Genomic DNA, 26459 nt, shown 5'->3' with positions numbered 1-26459 from the left:
GTACTATATTGGTATCAAGTCGTATCGTCCGAAGACATTTGGTTTTCGCACAATAACTTAAGTATAAGTAAATAGAAATTTGAAATTTAAATACAAGGTTTATGACCACAAAAGGAAGGTTGGGATTGATTTTGGGGGTTATGGTCCCAACAGTTTAAGAATTATGGGCAAAAAAGAGGCTCAAGTAAGCATCTAGTTTCCAGACAATAACTTGTGGAATGGTGTATAGATCTCTCTGAAATTATACCACAAGTTTCCTTACCACAAAGGGATGGTTAAAATTGGCTTTGGGGGGGTTATGGCTCAAACCATTTGGTATTAAGGGGCAAAAAAGGGGTGTTAAAATGTGTATGTAAATGAACTAAACGATCTATATGTAAATAATTAGTTGATCTTTAATCAAAACTCAAGTGCAGATTCAGGAGTGAGGCGCACCAGAGTACCTCTTCTCAACAGACACATTCCTAGCCTCCAATTCTAGACCTTTGCCTTTTTCTATTATATACAATTAAATCACACAAAGAGAGAGAGACAGTTTAATTTTCTAAAAACATAAATCACAGAGAGAGAGACAGTTTAATTTTCTAAAAACAACTAAGCTTTTCGTTTTTACTTTGAGCGTAAGAGAACGAGCATTTAACTTCAAGGGAGTTATGTTCTTTTTTCCTAAAAAAATATTCTGGTTCCTAATTTGATGAAAAAAAATATTGTGGTCTAGCCATATTAAAAAAAAAAATCTGAATCCCGATTTTCCACATACAATATAGTGTTAAAATTTTGAAAAGAAATAATTGATTGATAGTGTTGAAAAACTAAAAAAAAATGATTCTGACTTTAAAACCATAACCCCCTCCCCCTTTTTAAGTTAAATGGTTGCTTCATAACTTGTTTGTTTATCTTTTCACATTACTTTTTAAACCATTGAAGCATCCTTGACTTGCAAATCTTGATGATCCACGTTGACAATTTGCTGATAAATTTAAAGTAACTTTCTTCAATAATTTCATTAAAATATTAATCGTTAAACTCATGCTTGAACAATTCCCACACAAATATGTGTGATCGTGGTTAACATAAGCAGAGACATATATACACATGTATCTGACAAAAGCAACGTATCGGACGTAAGTGTATTTGACACTATTTTTCTTTATTTTCAGATATTAAAAGCGTGTATTATTTGCGAAATGCTAAATTTTTTAAAGTTAAATTTGATTCAGAAAAGAAGCGAGGATATCCCACAGGTGGGTTTTTGCTTGCATCTAAACAATTTGTATGTATCCTAGTTCATCCTCAACAAATATGAATTAATCTTCGAAACATATAAATGAACCAAAATTAGAAGTGAAAAAACCATACAAGACTAACAAAGGCAAGATAATCCTGACTTAGGAGAGTCGCACAAATGCGGCATGTTTAACATGTTTAGTGAGATCTTACCTCTATACATCTAGCCAATGTGAAATAAACAAACACACAGCAATACGTATAGTAAAAAGAAGTCCGAATCCAATGTTAGAATGGGTAACAGAAGAATACTATATATCGAAAGGCGGTTATTGTGATTGTATAAGCTCTACAGGGACACATTTGAATGTTTGCATATTGCGAAAGGGCACGAAAAATCGTTCTGCATGTAACACCCCATGAAGAGGCTACCCATGACTACGGCAATAAACCTGAGTGCTGAAATTTATTAAAACTACAAAAAGACAAAGAGTCTACACGAAACAACATCAAAAACTTAGTAACAAAACCCCTACCAAAAAAAAAAAAAAAAAACAGAAAGGGAAGCAGATACTGTTCCACCTTTCCATGCATCTCTTACAAAAAAATAAATTGATAAGTTTTACCAAGATTTATTCTGAAAGTTATAGAACTTTTTATTGGGGAAAAAAGATCGTGGATTTAAGACTGGTGCCTGATAAAACCTATCAATTGAAAATTAGTTTTAGCTGCTTTTCCGCTAATCAGGTGTAAAAGAAAATCTTGTATTCCAGGAGTCAGAATAATGTATTCGTGTAGCAACTCTTCAACTTCGAACTTTATTCGAGCGTCACTGATAAGTCTTTTGTAGACAAAATGGGCGTCTAGCCCAAATACAAAATTTCAATCCTTGTATCAATGATGAGTTTATTCGACTTACCTTAAGAACTAGCTCTTTAAATAAACCGACCCAGTGCCTCATTCTAGTACAAAGTTTTAAAAGTTTTTAAATCTCATATATCATTTTCCCGTCATAAATATGCATTTAACAACTCTTGGACAAGTTCACTTTCAACCAAATACATGTATGGCTTTGAAATTCAGCTTTTTATTTATAAGGGAACAACTATTTAATTTCATTAAGGGGGTTTTGGGATCCCCAGTGTGATGAAAACAAAGTTCTGGTCAAGCAGATAACAAAAATAAATGCAGATCTCTCCCGTACCTTATAGTGTACGTTAAGGGCCTCAGGGAAGATTAGTTTATTGTAACTAACTGAGTTTACCCTCTTTAAATAAAGAATTTATTATTATTATTATTATTATAAATGGCAAAAGTTTGGTTCCTTAATGGATCTATTGCAAAAGATTTACTTCTTCATTAAAAAAAAATCTCTTCATAAGAGTACACTTTGGCTTCAAAATCAGAAAAATGTTGGATTAAATATCTTCCATGCAGGACTACTTAGTTATTTTTATCTGTACAATTAACATCCTCTGCGCTAAAGTTTACGTTTTCTGGACTGAAGTATATATATATATATAAACATCTACAGTTGAAACAGTGGCCATCGAAAGCTTTATTATTGTGAAGCCTAGGTGGCCGAGTGGTCTAGTGTGTCGGATATTTGGTGTCAAGATATCTCAGTAGCATGAGTTCGAATCCTGGTGAGGGAAGAACAAAAATTTGCGAAAGCAAATTTACAGATCTAACATTGTTGGGCTGATGTTTAGATGAATTATATTTACAGAATGTATTGTCAGCCGTGTATCACCATCACTGCTGGTGATCCGATGGATAAATCTGTTGTAGAGTTGTCACTGGTTCAGACGTACTTATAAACATAATTATTTCTGTGACTGTATCTTGCATTCATTTGTAGGATCCTAGCCTTTACAATATATAATTCAGCTGATCAGTAACAATTCCATCTTCGTGCCTTATGTATCATGTACTGTATTACGACGCAAGATTAAATTTAACCTGGAAGTTGTTCAAATTGCTATAGCAGCATTTGGGCTTTCTTTCGGACCATACAACCTTGTTATAAGATTTCGACTGACGTCTACAGAATCATCTATTTCTGGGACACGTCATTGAACTGATCATGTGTTTCCTTCAGTGCATTAAGCATTGTTTTTAGCATATACCAAAACTTCCAGTGGAAATTTAACAACTTCTCTGAACAAAAGTCTCAACAAAACCCAAACTGAGTACTAGTATGGTTGAGCTTTACAACTTTCGGAACAGGATATCTAGTATATCACAGATCATTTGAATATCCGTTTCACGGATGATATCTGTTCTTTATGTCGTAACTACAATCCACTTCTCTTTTCACCACGAATGTGAACTACCGGATTAGACTATTTACCGGGTTTGTAATAACATGAGCAACACGACGGGACGGGCGCCACATGTAGAGCAGGATCTGCTTACCCTTCCTGAGCAGCACCGGAGATCACCCCAAGTTTTTGGTGGGGTTTGTGTTGCTTAGTCCTTAGTTTTCTATATTGTGTCTTTTGTACTATTGTTTGTCTGTTTGGCTTTTTATTTTTTAGCCATGGCATTGTCAGTTAATTTTTGATTTATGAGTTTGACTGTCCCTCTTGTATCTTAAGCTCCTCTTTGGCACTCTTTCGACAGCTAGGACCGGGCACTTGTTTGGATTATTAAATGGTATATAGTTCATCCAAGACATGGTTCACTCTTCGACCGTTAGGGATCTTTCTTGCCCTGGTATAACTTTTATCTGTTCAACAGAGCTTCAATCTGTCATTTCTGTTTGCAGTTAAAATACAGCCCTAGCAATAGAATTGAAAGTATCCTTGCCATTTACCGATTCGCATTCTGTATTAATGTTTATGTTAGCAGATTCTTTTCTAGATAGGACAACCATAAGATGGCACAGGAACAATACCGTTTGGAATGTACATGCCATTTTGATCTTATCAATTTCATGACTTGACAAGCTTGTTATGTATCGCCTTATCTCATCATATGAACTGCCAAACTCTTGAGCATAAATGAATCAACTGATTATTTTGATTCTAGTTCGTGATACAATTGCAAAGCAAAACCAATTAGAAATGAAGTGATTAAATAAGTACTCAATTGTACTATTCGATCTGTAAGCGACATGCATTTTAGCATTTTAAAAACGGTCGTTTGATTTTGATTTGTAATGGCCAATTTGGTCAGGTTGGGAGGCATTGATTGAATTGACAACAAAAGAGACCATTAGGAAGGTGTATGACTGTTGTTATCCATTCGTTTGGTGTGTTTAAGCTTTTGATTTGCCATTTTATTAGGAACTTTCCGTTTTGACTTTTCTTCGGAGTTCGGTATTTTTTTATTTTACTTTTATTCTAGCAAGCATTATACCTAACCATCAGCATTTTCAGCTTCATTATCCAAATTCTTTCTGGCTGCCTCTTGTATATTCTTAATTCTATCCTTTAACAGTTTTTATTCGAGCGTCACTGATGAGTAGACAAAACGCTCGTCAGGCGTTAATACAAAATTGCATTCCTGGTATCTATGATGATTACATTGAGAACTGAGTTTATTTACAACCACTGGGTCGATGCCGCTGCTGGTGTTGTTTTTATTTCCCTAATGGAATCGCCAGCCTAGATGTCAGCATTTCTGTGTTATCGATTTTCTCTCATTAGTTTCCATAAATTCTTGTTTATAACGAGTAAAATTTTGTTAGCTTGTGTATGATTTACAACAAGATCTATGGTATTTTACCTCAATATTTTTTAAATGATATTCATGATTGAAAGAAGACAACTCTTCTACAATCTTCAAATATATCTCATCTTTCCGTACTTTAGTAGCTTCAACAAAACTTACTTTGCCCTAGTCAGTGAATTTTTTTTCAGGCTTTTAGCCTGACAAGTAATGCATTCACGCCAATCTAACGACGTTTTCTCTCTATTGGCACTTGTTGGGTCAAGTTTTTAAGGACTTCCTAACTGTGACATTTCCTAGAAATGTTTCACAACGGATCCGGAATAGTTTTAAACGATTATCTTAGGTAGCACTCCACAGTTATAAAATTAAATTAAAATTGAACCACAAAACGTTTAATCATCTTTTATTCCTGGATTTCTAATACATTAACCTAACTGTTTGTGTTAAACATGTGCATATGTATGTAATCAGTATCTTCCATAGATTTGATTTTCAAAAGTTAAAAGGGTGAAATATAATTCCTTTTTGGTGTATCCATGGCATCATTTTGCATTTATATACCATAAAATATTGCAAAAAAGGGGAGTGAAAATGTCACAAATCCCCCAAAATTTGGATCTAACTAGAATGTCAATGCCTTTGAGTGATACCTTTTCAGAAACTGTTGACATTAATCTACCTAATGATCAAATACAAGAGTGCACACGCTAAAATGTCTCGCCTTCTTTACTAACCATTGATATTATGTTGATAGTCCTAAATATAAAGCTTTACTACAACTATCACATAAACTTAACATGATCCAAGCAAATGAGGTCAAGGTCATATAAACCGAAGGAGAAATACATGTACACCTTCCAATCATTCAATACACTAAATATAGTTGACCTATTGCTTATAGTTTCTAAGAAACAGACTTAACCAAGACAAAGATCAGCAGGAAAACTTAACATTGACCAATGAGCCATGTAAATCAGGTCAAGGTCATATGATATCTGGCAGACAGACATAAACACCTCATAAATATTCCATACATCAAATATAGTTCACTTATCAAAAACAATATCAGAATAAAAATGGAAAAAGACACAAAAAAATTTACACTGAGCAATGAACTGTGAAAATCAGGTCACGGTCAGATGACACCTGCCAGCTAGACATGTACACCTTACAATCATTCCATACACCAAATATAGTAGACCTATTGCAAACAGTATGAGAAAAACAGACTAAAACACAAAACTTAAGTAAAACCACCAAACCATGAAAATGAGGTCAAGGTCAGATGACACCTGCCAACTAGACATGTGTACCTTACAATCATTCCATACACCAAATATAGTAGACCTATTGCATACAGTATAAGAAAAACAGACCAAAACACAAGAACTTAACACTGATCAATGAACCGTGAAAATGAGGTCAAGGTCAAATGAAACCTGCGGGACTGCATATAGATCATAATATATTTCTATACACTAAAAATAGTTGACCTATTGCATATAGTTTTAGAAAAAAAGACCAAAACTCAAAAACATAACTTTGACCACTGAACCATGAAAATGAGGTCAAGGTCAGATGACACCTGCCAGCTAGACATGTACACCTTACAATCATTCCATACACCAAATATAGTAGACTATTGCATACAGTATAAGAAAAACAGACCAAAACACAAAAACTTAACTATAACCACTGAACCATGAAAATGAGGTCAAGGTCAGATGACACCTGCCAGTTGGACATGTACACCTCACAGTCCTTCCATACACCGAATATACTAGACCTATTGCTTATAGTATCTGAGATATGAACTTGACCACCAAAACTTAACCTTGTTCACTGATCCATGAAATGAGGTCAAGGTCAAGTGAAAACTGTCTGACAGGCATGAGGACCTTGCAAGGTACGCACATACCAAATATAGTTATCCTATTACTTATAATAAGAGAGAATTTAACATTACAAAAAATCTTAACTTTTTTTTCAAGTGGTCACTGAACCATGAAAATGAGGTCAAGGACATTGGACATGTGACTGAAAGAAACTTCATAACATGAGGCATCCATATACAAAGTATGAAGCATCCAGGTCTTCCACCTTCTAAAATATAAAGCTTTTAAGAAGTTAGCTAATGCCGCCGGATCACTATCCCTATGTCGAGCTTTCTGCGACAACAGTCGCAGGCTCGACAAAAAAATGGTTGTCTTTAGCCTCATTTTTTCGTAAAATTTAATCACAAAGTTCATGCGACAAAAAGTTGGCAAATAATTGCAGGACCAATGTTTGGTATGGATATGCAAATATGGACTGTCAAACTATAACAGCCTATATTATACACATTATATAATCTTGATGTTCATATAAACCCACTATGAAGGCTTTTTTAATCTTCAGCCGTCCAAAATGCATTTTATTCCACACTAGCCCTCATATTTAAAAAATCCACAGGGGCAAAAATGCGAAACTACACAGTCACCTAACTGTGGAGTGCTACCTAACACAATGTAAACAATGATGAAAATAATATTTATGCCCTCTAATGATGTTCAAAATATCAAAAAACAATGAAATTAACAACAAAGCACTTATCAAGCGAATGTAAAGGCAGATATAAACACTTAAACATGTTAAAGTGAAATAAAATTAAACTATGTCAATGGTTTGCACAGTGACAGAACTGATCGGAATGAGGACTAAATAAAAATAAACAGCTCAAACAGCAATTCCATAATTAAATTGTGTAATGGATTAAAGATAAATGATTTTTTACAACTTCAAAAAACTTAGTACTTACAATTATTTAAGGAACATATGTAATTGTTTTTGATTAACATTCAATTTATAAATAACTTCAAGTCTTAATTACACCATTTTTAACGGAAAATCTACCATACGATTTTCTTACGGTTTAAAATATAAGTTTAACATGTATTCATTCATTTAAAAAAATCCAGGTGTGTGTTCTTTGGGTGCATTAAACTCCTTAACTGAGCATCTTTTCAGATTTCGCTGCAGCACTATCAGATTATATTTACTGCATTATACCTTTATTTATTTTTTATTTTCATTTTATATAGTAAAACTTTAAAATATATTTATATTTCAAATATAAAATTTTAGTATTTATTTGTATCGTGTGTATTGAAAAAGCTATGATAATTATTAAGAAAATTCGTAAGGGTACCCAGTGTCGCCTACTTTTGCTGTTAATCGCAGGCTCAACAAAAATGAGGAAAAAAATCAATAAAAATATTCCTTTAGATACTATCTTTTGATTGTAAGAAGCTTCTGTCAAAGTTTGGTACAAATCCAGGATAGTTTATGAATCTAATAAATGTTTTAAAAACTTTAACTGCAGACTGTATTTAATGTTAACTGGAAGAAAAACTAAGTCCATTTATAAGTAAAATACGGATAAACAGGTACAAAATTTTAAAAAAATTTCCTTCTAGATACTAGCTTTTGATCATAAACAAGCTTCTGTCAAAGTTTGGTACAAATCCAGGATAGTTTAAGAAAGTTATTAAAATTTCAAAACTTCAACCACAGAGTGAATGTCTTGTTTCCTGGCAGAAAAACTAAGTCTATTTATAAGTAAAATACGGAAAAAATAAAAAAAAAATTTGAACAAATTTACTTCTGGATACTATCTTATGATCATAAACAGGCTTCTGTCCAAGTTTGGTACAAATCCAGGATAGTTTAAGAAAGTTATTAAAATTTAAAAAACTTGAACCACAGAGTGAATGTTATGTTTCCCGGCAGAAAAACTAAGTCCATTTATAAGTAAAATTCGGCAAAAATAAAAACATTTTTTAACAAATTTACTTCTGGCTACTATCTTATGATCATAAAAAAGCTTCTGTCCAAGTTTGGTACAAATCCAGGATAGTTTAAGAAAGTCATTAAAATTTTAAAAACTTTAACCACAGAGTGATTGTTATGTTTCCCGGCAGAAAAACTAAGTCCATTTACAAGTAAAATACGGAAAAACAGGAATTTTATTTTTACAAAATTTACTTCTGGATACTATCTTATGATCATAAACAAGCTTCTGTCCAAGTTTGGTAGAAATCCAGGATAGTTTAAGAAAGTTATTAAAATTTCAAAAACTTTAACCACAGAGTGAATATGTGTGGACGCCGCCGCCGCCGACAGAATGTAGGATCGCTATGTCTCGCTTTTTCGACAAAAGTCGAAGGCTCAACAAAAATGTTTTGAAAACATTTTCTTTCTGCAAAGACTTGATACCAAGCATTGTACAGTAATATTGAAGAATTTATCATCACCCTTTTATAGATTTAAAAGTAATATTTTTGACATTATTTTTTAAAGTAAATTCTTAAAAACTACATTTACTCCATGCTTCATTTGACATTTAAAATAACTATTGAGTTATTAAAAAGTTAAAAAAAAATATACTTATATAAGTGACTAAAAAAAATAACTTGTTTGAGAATTTGAGAATTTTTTATTATAAAAAAGGAATGATTATTAAATATAAAAATTCGTAAGGGTTCTGCGGAACCCAGTGTCTCACCTACTTTTGCTGTTAATCGCAGGCTCAACAAAAATGAGGAGAAAAATAAATAAAAATATTCCTCTCTATACTATCTTTTGATTGCAAGTAGCTTCTGTCAAAGTTTCGTAAAAATCCAGGATAGTTTATGAATCTAATAAATGTTTTAAAAACTTAAACTGCAGACTGTATGTAATGTTAACTGGAAGAAAAACTAAGTCCATTTATAAGTAAAATACGGAAAAAATGGAACAAAATTTAAAAAAAATGTCCTTCTAGATACTAACTTTTAATCATAAACAAGCTTCTGTCCAAGTTTGGTACAAATCCAGGATAGTTTAAGAAAGTTGTTAAAATTTTAAAAAATTTAACCACAGAGTGAATGTAATGTTAACTGGCAGAAAAACTAAGTCCATTTATAAGTAAAATACGGAAAAAATGGATTTTTTTTTTTACAAAATTTACTTCTGGATACTATCTTATGATCATAAACAAGCTTCTTTCCAAGTTTGGTAGAAATCCAGGATAGTTTTAGAGTTATTAAAATATTAAAAACTTTGACCACAGAGTGAATGTAATGTTTCTTGGCAGAAAAACTAAGTCCATTTATAAGTAAAATACGGAAAAAATGGAATTTATTTTTTACAAAATTTACTTTTGAATATTATCTTATGATCATAAACAAGCTTCTGTCCAAGTTTGGTAGAAATACAGGATAGTTTAAGAAAGTTATTAAAATTTCAAAAACTTTAACCACAGAGTGAATATTTGTGGATGCCGCCAACGACGCCACCGACAGAATGTAGGATCGCTATGTCTCGCTTTTTCGACAAAAGTCGAAGGCTCCACGAAAAGGAAATATTTAAATGACTTTTACTTTTTGTGGAGACTTGAGATTTCTTTCCAAGCATTACACAGTACTGTTGAAGAATTTCTAATCTATTTTATAGTTTTGTAATATTTCATGCAAAATGTATTTGAATAGACCAGATGTTTACACAGGTGTTAATTGAGCTTACTCTATAATGCTTTACTTTCCTTATTATAGAAGTGCTACAGATTTGATTGACATCTTAATGGAGTATGATAATTATTGTCACATAAACTGCTGAGAAGAGCCTACTTAAAAAGCTCCGAGCATCCTCCGAGCATCCTCGTAAGAACAAATCTATGATCCCTTAGGAAAATTTGTTAATTCATTTCAAGTTATTGTCTGGAAACCTCAAATGGACTGACATACAGGTGGATCAAAGACAATATTACCCCTTTGCAACAAAGTTGAGTAGGATATAATTATACTTCTAAACTAAGTTTAATGTTTGACAAAAATGTTTGAAGAGATAACTAATACAAACAAATACCTAGTTCATTATTTCCTGTGACATACAATCAAGTAAAGTTGACATTCCAAGGAAGGTACTGACAAGTTCTTGTCTTCCCTTGGTAGACAGCATATTAACTGCATTGCTGTACTTTATTGTAGCATGACAATTCTTCATTTTCCCTTCATTAAGGTTATTACAATATTCTTGACTTGTTGCCAGGGATACAAAAGTGATCTGCAAATAAACAGGATACACTTGATCAAATAGTAGAGATTTCGTCTGTCATTTGTTATGTGTACTTTGTACTGATTATCAGTTTTCCAACTTATAATACTTCTTTCCTAAATAGCATCTGAAGAACATGCTGTTTTGTGAAACATGTCAGGTTGAATATATAAAATAAGAATACAGATTAAAATACTTCTGTTTGAACCTCATACAGAACCCAGACATAAAAGCTTGTCAACTCAACAAAGGCTCTAATGTGCCTGTATTGCTCACCTTGCAGACTAATTGGCACCAAATGGATCAATCCTGTAATAGAATTTCAGTCCATGCAACAATTTATTCCTGCAAAATTTTCATAAAATTTGATCTAGCAGTTTGATTTCCACCAAAAAAAGGAACTATAGTAGGGTCTAGGGACCTTCTAAGCATCATTCCGAGGGTTGTATATTGAAATTTATGAAAGAGAGGACATAACAACTGGAAGAGTCCAGGAAACACATCACAGTGTGATAAAGCATAAAGTACATGTAAGTACACATAGTGATATTGATAAACAAATGTAGAAAATAGAAAACCCCAAATATTGATGTGATAAAAATTGATTTTATCAAAAATAATGTATGTCTTGCACAACTACACCTTGTGTACATAAAATGTGTAAAGTTTCATTCCATTCCATTTAAAATTGTAGGCAATTTTGAGTTCACAAACTTTCCTATATATAGAAATTGCCAAGTCCATGTCATAGTAAAGATAAATAAGGAATGTGTCCATGTGTCACAGATGATGCCCCCGCTTGCATATCATATAAAGTTATAAAGGGACATAACTGAAGAATAGTAAAAGTGATGATACCCAAATTTGTACTCGATTTGAGTTTTGTGGTAATAAGTATTGTGTGTATAAGTATCATAACATTTGGTAGAGGCTAACTCAAGTTAGAGAACAGAAACAAACAAGAGGCTCTCAAGAGCCTGAATTACTCACCTGTAATTTTTTGCTTAAATCTTTCATCAATGATTATTTTTGCTTTTCAATATATATTAATGAATGACTTAAAACTTCCATTGAAATGTTCTTTGTATCTGTCATATTTTCTTCAAAATCAAAGAAATGCATTTTACCCCTATGTTCCATTTTAGTCATAGTGGCTATGTTTCTTGACATACAAGAAAATAAAATATAAAATTTATACTAGATACTCTGAAACTCATTCAGCCCAAGTTTGGCTGAAATTGATTCAGCAGTTTCAAAGGAGAAGATTTTTTAAAATAAGCAAACTAAATGAACAAATTGTGAAAAATTGATTTTAAAGGGCAATAACTCCTTAAGGTGACAATTGACAATTTTGGTCATAGAACTTATTTGTAGATCTTACTTTGCTGAACATTTTTGCTGTTTACAGTTTATCTTTATCATTAATAATATTCAAGATAATAACCAAAATGCAAAATTTCCTTAAAAAATTACCAATTAAGTGGCAGCAATCCAACAATGGGTTGTTAGATTCATCTGAAAATTTCATGGCTGACAGAGCTTGGCCTACTAAACATTTTTACCGCCATCAGATTAGCTCTAAATGCTTTGGTTTTTGAGATATAAGCCAAAAATTGCATTTTACCCCTATGTTCTATTTTTAGCCATGGCGGCCATGTTTTTTGACAAAACAGTAAATAAAACACAAACTTTATTCAAGATACCCTAAGGATCATTCAGCTTAAGTTTGGTTGGAATTGGTTCAGTAGTTTCAGAGGAGAAGATGTTTGAAATAGTTTACACCAGACGGACGAAGAAAGACGACGATGACGACAACGATGGACGCCAAGTGATGGCAAAAGCTCACCGTGGTGAGCTAAAAATTCAGCAATTTTTCCATTTGTAAACAGGCATAACTATAGAACGGTGAAAGTGACACCACCAAAATTCAAATTTGATCTGTATTTTGTGGTAATTAGCATTGTGTATAAGTTTCATATTATTTGGTTGCGGCAAACTAAAGTTACAGAATGGAAACAAAAAATTCAGCAATTTTTATGTTCATAAAGGGGCATAACTTAAGAATGGTAAAAATGAAGCCACCCAATTTCAAGCTAGATCTGTAATAAGCATTGTGTGTAAGTTTCATAACATTAAGTTGAGGCAAACTACAGTTAGAGAATGGAAAAAAATTCAGCACTTTATAAGTTTATAAAGGGGCATAACTCTAGAAGGGTAAAAGTGAGGCCACCTTATTTCAAACTTGATCTATATTATGCAGTAATGAGCATTGTGTATAAGTTACATAACATTTGGTTGAGGCAAACTAAAGTTAAAGAACGTAAAACGAAAAATTCAGCAATTTTTGCATTTGTAAAGGGCATAACTCTAGAACGGTTATAGTGACCCTACCTAACTTCAAACTTGATCTGTGTTTTGTGGCAATAAGCATTGTGTGTAAGTTTCACAAAAGTTAGTTGAGGCAAACTAAAGTTAGAGAATGGAAACTAACTTTGGGACATACATACAGACAGACAAGGGTAAAACTCAATCCCCCCTCTGCTACAGCTTGGGCATAAAAACCTTGAAAACTGATTGGATAAAAAAAAACTAAAGCCTCTGAAGAGCCTGTGTCGCTCACCTGTATTTATTGTGGTTTTGGAAATCATGTAAAATAAGGTTTAAATCATAGTTAATAGTATAAGATACCCTTATAATGATTGAGGCCAAGTTTGGTTTAATTTGGCCCAGTAGTAATTAAAAGCAGGTCAACCCACTAGTAACTAGACTTATAATAGTTACTGAAGACCCCTTATCATTATAAGGTCTTTCCACTATTTTGTGGAAAGACTTATTGTATTTGTTCTGACTATTTTTTTTTCTTATTCCGCCAAAATTGTTTCGTGCCCTGTTTTGTGGTTTCGCAAGATGTTGCTTAGATTTTTTGCATTTGATATAAAACAGTTATTGTGCTTTTGAGACTGACCCTGTTTAGTCAAAGACTTTTTATTGTAAGAGTTATCTTCCAAAACACTGTTTTCTTTGTTGTGAGATCTCCTCCATAACCGTAAAAGAAAGCGACAAATTTATTTTTCCAAATTGCTCCCAATATCCTCAGGATTTTTGTCCAATTTTGAAGGAAGCAATACGAAGACTCCATTTGAGAGTTATTTTCCCTAATGCATTTGAAATAAGTGATATGAATTTGTAACTGGTAAACCATAAATGATAGAAACCTAGGGTCTGTTGATTTGAGGTCCTTGGTCCAAAGAATAGAAAACTAGGTCAATGTCATGAATGCAAAGGTTCAGGTCAAATTCTAAATTTTGACTTTTCCTTGTTCCTTGATCTCCTCTATCATTTTTAAAGATATATATAAAAGAACTAGTGCAAAAGATTTGCCAAATTGTGATTGAGATATGATAATTTGGTCTGAAACAATCCAATGACATCTTATTAGTGTTATTGGACCTAAAATGATTCAATTTGAGGTTAATTGATTATTACTCCAACTTGGTAAATGATAAAGCTATAGGATCTTTTGCAAACTCAAACTGTTGGTTGACATGTGACCTTAAAAAATTTCAACAGGGAGTGACCTTGAGTAAACCCGAAGTAGCAATTTTTGCACTTATTTCATGGCAAAGTACCTAGAAACTATATATTTTTTTAAATGTGCATACATAAACCTATCATTTGAGATGATTCCACTGTATAGTAAGCCGCCCTAAAATTGGCCTGAGCCTCCAAAAAATGTATGTGAAAATCCCAATTCATGGGCAAGCTACAGTCTGCGATAAATCCCTACCATTGTTCCCTGTACTATGATTCCATATATTCCATTAGAATCAAATACAGATGAAGGAATAACCGCTAACATTTCTCCAGCGTGCTGGCCTTTTAGTCCAGAATCAATATGCTTAATAACTGATGTCTTCCTTTCCGAATTTCTGGTCTGCCTCACAGTTTCCAGATTTGAGTGTCTGGTGTAGTTTTTCTTTACCTTTTAAATATATGAATATAGCATATACATCTTAAATGCCAGATACAAATCAATCCTCACAACTAAATGCATCATGAAATAGAAACGATTCACATGTAGTTAAGAAATTACAATGCAGAGAAGTTGTTAATAAATCTTACTTTTACTTTGAACAATGGTGAAGTAAATTATTTAGAAGATAACTGTATTGTATTTTAAGCTTGGCCTTTGTAAAATGGAGATTTTACTGTCGCAAATTGAGTTTACCTAGCGATGTGTAGCTGAGCTAGGTAAACAGATATTTGCGACAGTAAAATCAAGTTTTACGAAGGCCAAGCTTAAAATACAATACAGTTATCTCCATTCTAATGCAGCATATCAAAATAAATACCACTTAATAAATATTTTGGCGAAACATGACATAAATAAAAAAAGTCTGCGAAACTGTTGCATTGTCAGGATTGTCTTTAGCATGATTGTCGTTGACAAAATTAATATTTTTGAGGCTCAAAATGTGACTTTCATATTTATTTTGTAAGAAATTATATACAAAAAAAAAATGGATTTCAAAATGGTGGCTTTCTTAGTTACGGACTGGTAGAACGTTTTCAACATATGTTTGGGGTTTTTAAAAGCAAGAATATTTGAATCAATTGGATTTTCAGTTAATTCAATTGAGTAATTACCCAAAAACCCAGCTTATCTGGAGTCTGTAAATTTTGTCTAAACATCATATGCTACTTACAATGTACCTGTACATGTACCTGTACAACAGATTAAGTGAGAAGTCAGATTAACATGGTATCATATGCAACAATATTTACCTCTACAACAGCAATAACTTTCTTGTTTACTTCTTCTCCATTCCTAACATAGCTACAAACAACAGCATCAGGTATTGAAGTTACTATCCTGTCCCCAATTGTCAGATGATAAGCACACAGATTTGGAACAGCTCTTTAAATTGAAAATGAAGATACAATGTAAATAGTCTTTCAATAAAGAATAATATTATCACTGGGGGAAAGCAGACGTAGGTGCTGAAGGTGACATTGCTAAGAATTTTAACTCCTTGTATTTTTTTTTTTAAGTATTGCATAATATGTTGCTCTACTTGGATGTATATTACATGATTGATCATACCCCTAAATAAAGTTGATAAATGACTTTGAAAAAAATGAAAAAACCTAGCTATAGGTAACTTGTGTCATGAAATAATAAAAGATGTAGGTAACTAATTTTTTTAACCGAATTTTTCAAATATGTATAGAAATCATTCTGTACCTGGACAACTCGATATTTTATTTAAAATTATTTGAACAATACAAATATTTGAAAAAACAAAAATGTGGAACCCTGTCTAATCAAGAAAAGATGGAGTTAAAGTCTATACAGTAACTTTCTTTCACTTGCAGTATATTTATTTGCCAATTTGCATTATTTTGGCAGCAGAAATATCCTTAAATATTTTTCAGCTTGTATCATTATCAACCATGTCAACCGATTACGCTTTTATTTTTTTTTAGCATTTCCAATACTAAGGAAAATGTGTTACACACACTCACGATTTGTATGACAATACTGTACAGTACAATCATGACAATGGGTATACTTGCGTTATAGAGTAGAATTTGTGGTAACATTACAAGCAGACATCGATAACGTTGCCGAATATTTTATAATTTTCAGCTTAAAATCAAACTTCAAGAGAATATAGCTTGAAAACTAGCATGGTTGCTAAGGACTTTCTTTGCACTAATGGAATTGTCGTTTATTTTTTAATCGCATTTCGTATTTAAAAAAAATTCTGTTGACCAACGAATTAGAAAATCATGATAAAGTAAAAATATCTGCCATTTTTTTATGATTTTCCCTATATATCCTTTGTATTTCTGGCGTATCATGCTGTTGGTTTTAACAGCTTGTATCTAAAAAACTTAAACTGTTACCCCCTTTTTTTATTTCATATTCTGATGTAATTTTACAAGCAGAATCCACATGTAAAATGTAAAAAAATTCTGTGGAGTAGTTATATTACGTACACTTCGCCTTAAGAAGTATCTGCATGGTAGTATTTGGTAATTACTCTTGGTTCGAACTCGTGACTGTGTTATTCAAGGAAAACTTATGAATTAAGAAAAATCACACATGTATGTTTCACCAAATCATCAACTCACTATAATATATATGTTTTTAAATATTGCGTATTTGTGAATGAATGCGTATAAATATTATGTATTACTGTACATGGGGTTTGGTGTGAACACGGCCTTAGAATCTGAATTTAATGAATAGATTTCAACAATTTGTAGTAAAACAGGCACAGGGGTTAACGTTTAATACAAATACTAGATCAGACATTTGCGAAAGTATGGTTGGCCTACATAATATTGTGTCAGAAATAGAGAAACTTACTTTTTTTTTTTTGGAAAACTTATTTCATTAGAACATTATCATTTACCTAAACAAATGTTCTTACAGAGACTGTATACATGTTGGTCAAGCAAGAGGACTCATCTTGGATTTATTCCCAACTTTCAAACATTCTTATAAAGTACAACCTTGTTCAATTCTTAGACAATTTCATATCTGATCAGATGGTCCATTTCCTAGTAAATTGTACTGGAAGTGAATTGTATATCATGCTGTTTATGAACGCTTCACATGAGACAGCTGGCTAGCAAGAATTAACTCTTGTAAAAGACTTAGTTCAATTCGCTTTAAAGATATTCACAATATATTAAAAGCAAAATTTTTTGTTCAGTGTAATCTCTATTTAGAGGAAATAAAGAAATGAATGAATGTGAGAGATTGTTGGAAGTAATTTAGAGGTGTGAATTTCTGTGTGACACTGTGAAACACCATACATGCCATAATCTGTGATGGGAGTAGGAGGATCAATTCTCTCTGACTATATATACTGTAATTGATACCCTGTCCCAACATAGGATACATGAATGGCAAAGTCCATATTTCAGCAGGTTTAATCTTATTAATGAGCTTTGACTGATTAAATTCAATTCCGTTGTTTAGAGGAGATGCTGGTAGGATACTGGTACCCCCATCAAAATGAATGGTTCCATTTCCATTCATTTTGATGGGGGTACCAGTATCCTACCAGCATGTATGCAGTAAAAAGTCCATGTTTTGGTACTGTAAATTCAGAAATTAATGCGTGCATTTATTATTCCGATTTTGTCATTTTAGACTAAAATGAGATTTTAATTTTTGCAATATTCAGAAAAATCCTGTTTAATTCATATTACAAATTTCAGGAATTTCAAAATGGGAGTTTAAATCATTGCGATTATAACCCTGTAGCATTTTTTTTTTTAATAATAAAAACATCGCAATAGTATTTGAAACCCCAATTGTTTAGATATAAAATAAAAATAATAAACTGTTATCACAGAGATATGTCTCGCTTTTTTGTTTTCGATAATGCAAATGTTGAAATTAAAATAGCAACACTTTAACATGCAAGTTTTGCAAATATTCAAAGTCAATGAACTATGACTGAAGGTACATGGCTAAACAATCTCAATGGAAATGAGATGTGCCAATGCTGATACAACTGCATACCAAATACTATTGACTTATCATAAGTAGTTCCCTTTAAACAAACCTAAACACAAACTAATACATGTAAACTAAGCAAAATCTCAAAGTCAATAAACCATGACTGAGGGGCAAGGTCAAATATTCTCCATGGAAATGAGATGTGCCAATGCTAATACAACTGCATACCAAATATCATTGACCTCACACTAGTGGTTCACCATAAACTGACCTAATCACAAACTAATACATGAAAACTAAGCAAAAGTTTCAAAGTCAAAAGACCAGGACTGAGGGGGCGGGGGCCAAATAATTTCCATGGTAATCAGTCAGGGGTACTACTTAAACAAGTGATTTCAGAATCACTTCTTCAAGTGATTTTGGCTGTGAAATATTAAAAAAATTCACCAAAATAGACACAGACTTTTTAAAATCACTGAAACAAGTAATTTTAGAAGTTAAAATGTAATCACTTTAATAAGTGTTTATAACATTTTTTTGATATTTTTCCCACAAGCTTGATTTTTTTATTGGTAAAACGACAAGAATTCCATTGAAAAACACACTATGTACATGCAGAAATTGTCTTTTGCTTGATAAGCCTGTCATTTTTACAGTTTATTTAAAATATGCAAAAACTGGAATAATTTCTAGATCAGGTCATAACCTTGAAGTAGATCATTCTAACTCTTAACAAAACCAATCAGGTCACCTAATATTGTTGACCTTTGTCTGATAGTAAGAATAGTTAATGAATATTTGATTACAGAAAAATTCCCAAGGGTACTTTTAAAAGCTTTAGCGCACTAACACACTAACTTACTGCCCAAGTGCACTGGTGAAATTAATATACAAAGAAAAAGGGATAATTGATTTATGTAGGAAAATTATAGAAAAATTTGTGAAAATATGGAAAATCAATGAAATTAGCATTTGAAGATCAAAGGAAACACCAAAATCACTTAAATAGGTGATAACTGAATTTATCAAATCACTGAAATAGGTGGTCATGAAATTACTTGTTTAAGTAGCAACCCTGGTAATGAGTAGACCTAATCACAAACTAATGCATTGTTGACGCTGCTGCCGCCGCCGCAAACAGCTTACCTATGTCTCGCTTTTTGACTCTTGTCAAGCGAGACAAAAATGCACATGTAATAAAGATCCTATAAAAGTTTCATCAAATTCCATTTAGTGGATTAGGAGGAGTTGCAGATGGCATCATGGTACCCCCTACCACAATGAAAGTCCATGTTTTGCTATGGGAAACCCCAAAATTGGTCTTTTCAAATTCTGAAATAGGAGGTGCATGATGCTATCAAGAGATGGAGATTCTCTGAAAGTTTCATCTAGTTTCATCCTGTGTAGTTTAGAAGAAATAGTACTAGTGGATACAACAGTCGGCCAAACGGGCAGAAAAACACAATGAATACTATATAAAGCGGGGGTATAATTAAACCACTGGCACCAAATAGGGTTTTTAGTATGTTGATATCATTATTGCAGTAATAAAAGAATATAAATAAACATGTACATTGTATATACTTACAAAACAGTAACACCAAATATTCTCAAAAAGGTCACAAATAATTCTCGATACATAGCCTCTGTCAGGTTATCAGAATTCTGGCTAGTATGTGTACACTCCACCATAACCAGTAGCTGCTCACAAAATTGCTGTAATCGTGGATATATGCTTAAAGAAACAAAAAAGATTGTGCTAATACAATGTACAGTTTTGTACCTGCAAATTAAGACTGTCAGACAGCAATAGCTGGACACAGTAAAATAAATGTATGTTTTTGTACATATAACAATGTATAATAAAGAATGAAAATAAGGAATAGTGTATACATGTCAAGAGCCAGGAACTCCACCAAAAACAGGAAATAAACATCACAAGGCCACCTATAAAATGTATAATGTAAAAGTGTATAACATGTATAAATATTCTATAATAAAATGCTTCGCAAAGTACAGCCTGATACGAACGCAGAGATCGAACCGATGATGAACAGTTGGTGCAAGTTTGGACACAATATTCAAGCTTGATACTGTCTGAATTTGGATTGTGATCAAATTTTTTACATAATACAGGTTACTGACCATGACACAAAATAAATGTGGTTAAAGATCTAAAATTTTTAAATGCGTTAAAAAACTTAAATAATTTGTATTAAATTTCAATTAAAGATTTCTTGCTATATTGTGCAATACTGTGATATTGTGCAATACTGTGCTATTGCGCGATACTGAGATATTGTGCAATACTGTGCAACTGATGATTTCTTGCTATTGCGCAATACTGTGCAATTGGATATTTCTTGCTATTGCGCAATACTGTGCAATTAAAGATTTCTTGTTATTGCGCAATTCTGTGCAATTGGATATTTCTTGCTTTTGTGCAATACTGTGCAACTGAAGAATTCTTGCTATAATTCATTACAATTTTTTATTTCATTTTTTCATGTATGTGTACATGTGTTTGCTTGATACTTTGTAATTGTTTGTTATATTTCATTGTATTTCATGAGGGTCTCAGGGAAGATTAGCTTTCTAGCTAACTGTGTAACCCTCTTTAAATAAAGAATTATTAGGTCTTTCCACCTTTCCGTATGAGATATAAACAACATATTTTTACTAAATTGTTAATTAAGACATGTCGTAACACATACATTTAGGTTGAAAGAGTACTCTTACATTAAACTGAAGTTTCCTCCCCCTTATATTTAAAATAACACGTAAGGTGATATAACTCATTAACTCATTAACCATATATAATTTAGACCTAGGATCTTTTGATTTGAGGTCCTTGGTTTATGACCTTGAAATTGAGCTCAAGGTCATTGGTAAATTTGACATTCTAGATTTTGACCTTTGTTTTTACCACATACATTTTGTGTACATGATATAGTCATGGGACTTTTTGCATTAGGTTGCAAACCACTTGACCAGTCAAGGATATAACTCTATAGGGTTATTAGAGAAAAATAATATACGCTTGTTATTGTGGACAAAAAAATCAAAGAACAGTGATAACATATGTATGTTACATGTTTCAAAGGGACAATGTACATCATTTGTTTTGTTAAAATGTATACAGGTTCTATTGATATTGCTACTATCTTTATGTATACTAAACTATAGAAAGATATAACAGTTCATAGTTTGCCAATCTTGCATATCACACCTATGTTATTACAGAACAAATATGCCTGTAATAACTAAAGGGTGTTATTACCACTTCTCTACATCACTTCAAAGCCTTTGCTCAGACATAGATCATGCTCAATTACAATGTATTTTAATTTATTGTAAGAAGTAATGATCAGAGCATGTAATGAGGTTCTGCGCAAGTTTCCCAGTAATTCCCAAGTGTCTCATTTGTTAAGTTACATGCCTTTAATAACTAAGCCTTGTTATTACCGCTAAATTAATCACTCAAAAGCCTTGTCTCATTGATTTACCATGGTTAATGAAAAATGTATTAATCTAAATTAATAGTTAATCAAGGCTATGCATTTAGTTTCTGCGCAAAGTTTCAAGAGTTCCTTAGAGCCCACTAAAAATAAAAATATTTATGATTTATTTTACAAATAACAAACATATGTTATTACAGTTTTAGTAAATTTAAGGATTAAAGAGTAGACAACTCATAAAAGTATCTGTAATAACACATGCAAGTTATTTTCTGTAATAACCCTATAGAGTTATATCCCTGACTGTTGACCATACTTATTTAATGTAAATGTATATTGAACCATATATTTTTGGAATCAGTGTGAAGTAAACCATCAAATAAAACCTGGAAATGACATTTTCAAAACCGGAAGTAACAAATTATCTCCCTTTTTCATGTTTTTTTTAAAAAGATGTACATTTACATGTATAGAACCATATATTTTTGGAATCAGCATACAATAAGCTATCATTTAACGCTGGAAATAACATTTTACACATTGTTTACTTGTATTTCAGGCATGTTTGTTTCATTAAAATTATCTTCACTCATGCCTCAAATACATACTGCATGAGGAATCCTGGTCCGTTCACCCTGATTCACGTTCGCCCTAGTACCTAGCAGAAATCAACTTGCAACTATTATCTCACTGCATAATCATTATCCTTATAAAACGTCTAAATGGATATTTTAAAATCATTTCTATTAAGTTGGAACTGTATAAAATCCTTTTTGGGACGTTTACAATGACTTTAAGGAGGTTGTAAACAAATCAAGAATAGATCACGTTTACCACTTTTGGTTTTAAAATGAAATGAAAACAGGAAAAGACATGTGGATATTAAATTCAAAACGAGTCTGGATTCATCTATGAATTAGTTCGTGTTTGTTAAAAGCAGGCAATTAACATTTTTCAATTTAAATACCTTAATATCAAATATATATTTGTCTCTCATTTAATTGATACTTATTGACATGACTGATTTTATATTTACGTTTTTAGTGTCTTTAAATTCATATGAATACTTTCACGCATGCGCAGTACATAGTACAGGAAGCACCTGTTTGAGTCGTGAAAACATTTCTGAACGTTTTGAATAATCATGATCATGTTTTGAATAAAGTTCTATTTTTTAAAAGGAAATTGTAGAAAGTTTTAAATGAAAATTTATATTAAATATGACGAAAACGCGATCAAATGACAAATCTAGGACAAACGAAGTTCAAATTGTGACCGCTAGAGAAATATTTAAATTCAAATGCAAACTGTCTGGGGGGAAATAACGAAATTATACTCCTGTTTGTTGAAATGCTGATCGACTGATTTTCCTAGGGAAAATAATTATCATGGTCAATTATGAGGTTTATTAATTATTGACGGATTAGTGACCCATGTGATGGCGATAAGCAGATTAGTTGTAATGACAACTTGTAAAACCTGTTGTAAATGTTAATAACCTGGGGTCATAAACTTGTCAAAAACATGTAGACCAGTAGATTTATAGTATTTTCATGCGAAAATATTTTTACACTTTCAAAATTTAAGTGACGAAATTGATTTGAAATACTTTCCTCATTTTGAAAACCGTTTTGTAAATTACGAAAATGACGAGCGCTAGCAAAATCACTGCTGTTCGCCCTGATACCTGTTTGCCCTGGGTCCGATTCGCCTTGATTTTTATTTATTTCTTAATCCATCAAAGATTAGTATTTCAACAATCAGTGAGAAGTATTATGTCATTGAACAAGCTTTCCATGTGTTTTCATGAATTCCAAGAATATATACTATATACATGTAAATATCTGAATAAGTTTATTAAATTTGTATGCATGAGAAATTACAAGGAGAAATAGTGCACAGTATGAGGAATCTACTGTACAAGAGAAACAAGTTGTGTCAATTTTTGACCTTAGGATCAGGTTCAGAATATGCCCTTAATATTGATAGTTTTTTTTTAAAAGAAGGGCGAACGGACCGAATACCCTCCATTAGCAGTTAGGATTTGTGATAGTGAATTTTCACGCTCTAGAGTAAAAGTTCTACTCAGACACAAAGCGGTAAACAATGGCAACATTCATTCATTATTTACAAAAAAATGTACTTAGCAACACAATGTCATCCTCAGTAATGCACAGATGCTGAAACTTACAAGACTGGTATACTTAAAACGAATTATAGTTATCTCCTACCATTGTAAACTCGTACCAATGTCAACTCGTACCACTAAAAAAAACCCGTACCAATGCAAACTCATACCACTGCTAACTCGTACCACGGTAAATTCATACCATTGTAAACTCGTACCAACTTATTTCAGTCAGGGGTACTACTTGTACAAGTAATTTTTATTTACTTGAAGAAGTAAATATTAATATACTTATATAAGTAAATTTGTAGGATACTTATACAAGTGTATTTTATTTACTTGTATAGGTAAAAAAAAAAAGGGCTTAGTTATGTGCCTTAGACATTCAGATTTTTTTACTTATACAAGTAAAAAAGTCATCCTATCTTCTTTTCTTGAATTCTTAGGACTTCTTTGCCATTATAGAATTTTTGATTGTCTGTCCTTTGCAGATGTCTTTACTAATCATTTAAGTGTAATTTCATGGACAATGAAAATCTCATTTGTCTGTTATCTTCAGAACACTGCTCATTTACAAGCCCCCAAGGGGCAATTTTTGAAGGCCTTGTGCAAATACTTAAGATCTTTGCGCAATCAGTTTCTTTGTTGAATTAATGAGATGAAACATTGAACTGTAATCAAAAATTATGAGCTAACCTGAGAAACATTGTGGTTATGAGGAGCCGCACAAACATGCCCCATTTTATGAGGAAAGTGGGCTTTGAGACAACTCATGTCAGCTTGTGTTTTGATAATAAGGAATTTCATTTGATAATAAACATTATACATTTAATTCCAAGCTGTTAAATTATATAACAACAACCAAAATTTAATAATATGATTAAACAAGTTGATTAGTTTATAATCAACCAATAATCACACAATCAAAGGAATTTAATATATTAATTAGCATGGTGATTAAGAAATTACATTCGTATTTTTGTCTAAGTTTTCATTAAAATCTGGTATAAAATTCAGATATTTTAATTTTTTGTATAAAGCTTAAAAAAAATAATCATAAAACATTCGTATTTTTGTCTAAGTTTTCATTAAAATCTAGTATAAAATTCAAGTAATTCAACTTTTTTTATTAAGTTTACCAAAAAGAAATCACAAAACATTCGTATTTTTGAATTGGTACGAGTTTGCAGTGGTACGAGTTCTGATTGGTACGACTTCCCAGTGTAACGAGTTTAGGTTGGTACAAGTTAACTTTTTTGGTACGAGTTTACGTGGTACGAGTTTACAATGGTATGAGTTAACTTGCTTCCCTTAAAACTACCCTTACACTTACTTTTTGCAGATATTTCTCATGTCCTTACTTTCGTGTTTTTCATTTACAAACAGCCATTTGGCAAAACATGAGTCCTCAAATGGTTTTTTGAACTCTTCAGTTAACTGCAATGCTTTAGAAATTGTTACATCACTAAGAACACTGCAGTCTACATCAAATGCTTTGTTAAGTGCAAATTCATAGCAGTCGTGCTTTGATCTGTGTTGATGGTCTTTGTCTACCCTTAACATGTAATCTCTAATTTTTGCATGGTTTTTCAAGAAACAGTCAACATATCCGTTATTGAAAACATCGAGAGGAGATGGGCTTAGCATGTCTTTAATTTGCAGATTATTAAAAATAGTTTCTTCCGTCCAGTCTCTTGTCTCCTTTGGAATATGGTCGATGCCGATGTGACTCGCGTTTGATGAAGTCTGAGACTGAATCTCAGAACTCTCACTCGACGTCCTTTTCACTGTAAACGAACGTGGAGGACAATTGTTGTCCGATGATTCTCCTGTAAGTGTATCCTCTGATTCAGAATGCCTCCGTTTTCCAAGGTAACTCTTTGATAGGTCGGTTGTGCTCGTGGGGTTCTCCTTGGACGCCATATTTATACAGATATTCGGGTTGTTTCGCCCCAACTCCCGTTCGCCCCTCATTTATAGGATTTGATTGATTTTTGGTGTTTTAACGCCACTTTTAAGCACCGCATTTAGGCTATTTTGTGTCGGTCAGTTTCTTTTGGTGGAGGAAGCCGGAGTGCCCGGAAAAAACCACCGACCTTCGAAAGGAAAAATGACAATTCTAGTCAATTAAGATTGGAGTCGAGTTGTCAACTTGTGACGTATATTTGTTCCGCCTAACAGAAGTTCCACTGGAAACTTTGTTATAAACCATGTCATTATATTTGTTCCTGTTGGAACAAATATTCTATACCATTTATTCCGTCAGGAACATTTACTGTAGTATTTATTCTAGTGGAAATAATATTCCAGAATATTGTTTCCATTTGGAACTTATATTATGAAGGAATTTCTATTCGGAATCCGTGACAGAGTGCACTTCATTTATAGGAATACACATCGATATTCATCAGAGTTG

At 32.4% G+C, this 26459-nt stretch overlaps 1 protein-coding gene across 3 annotated transcripts in view; it reads right to left on the bottom strand.

Annotated features, from left to right (window-relative positions):
* Window positions 1–25977, bottom strand: part of LOC127717643 (uncharacterized) — a 39407-nt gene extending 13430 nt beyond the window's left edge. For all 3 annotated transcript variants that reach the window (XM_052223365.1, XM_052223363.1, XM_052223364.1), the window contains exons 1-5: window positions 25377–25977; window positions 20046–20192; window positions 15763–15895; window positions 14765–14959; window positions 10789–10986 (exon numbers count right to left, since the gene is read on the bottom strand). In XM_052223365.1, coding sequence (XP_052079325.1) covers window positions 10789–10986; window positions 14765–14959; window positions 15763–15895; window positions 20046–20192; window positions 25377–25966 — 1263 coding nt within the window. In that variant the 5' untranslated portion in view covers window positions 25967–25977. The remainder of the gene's footprint in view (window positions 1–10788; window positions 10987–14764; window positions 14960–15762; window positions 15896–20045; window positions 20193–25376) is intronic.
* Between the last annotated feature and the right edge of the window lie 482 nt (window positions 25978–26459).

The sequence above is a fragment of the Mytilus californianus genome, unplaced genomic scaffold (genome assembly GCF_021869535.1).
Source record: "Mytilus californianus isolate M0D057914Y unplaced genomic scaffold, xbMytCali1.0.p SCAF_10, whole genome shotgun sequence".
In the NCBI taxonomy this organism is placed as follows: Eukaryota; Metazoa; Mollusca; class Bivalvia; order Mytilida; family Mytilidae; genus Mytilus; species Mytilus californianus.
Note: the sequence above shows the minus strand (reverse complement) of the source record. Positions and strands in the feature narration are given on the sequence as shown.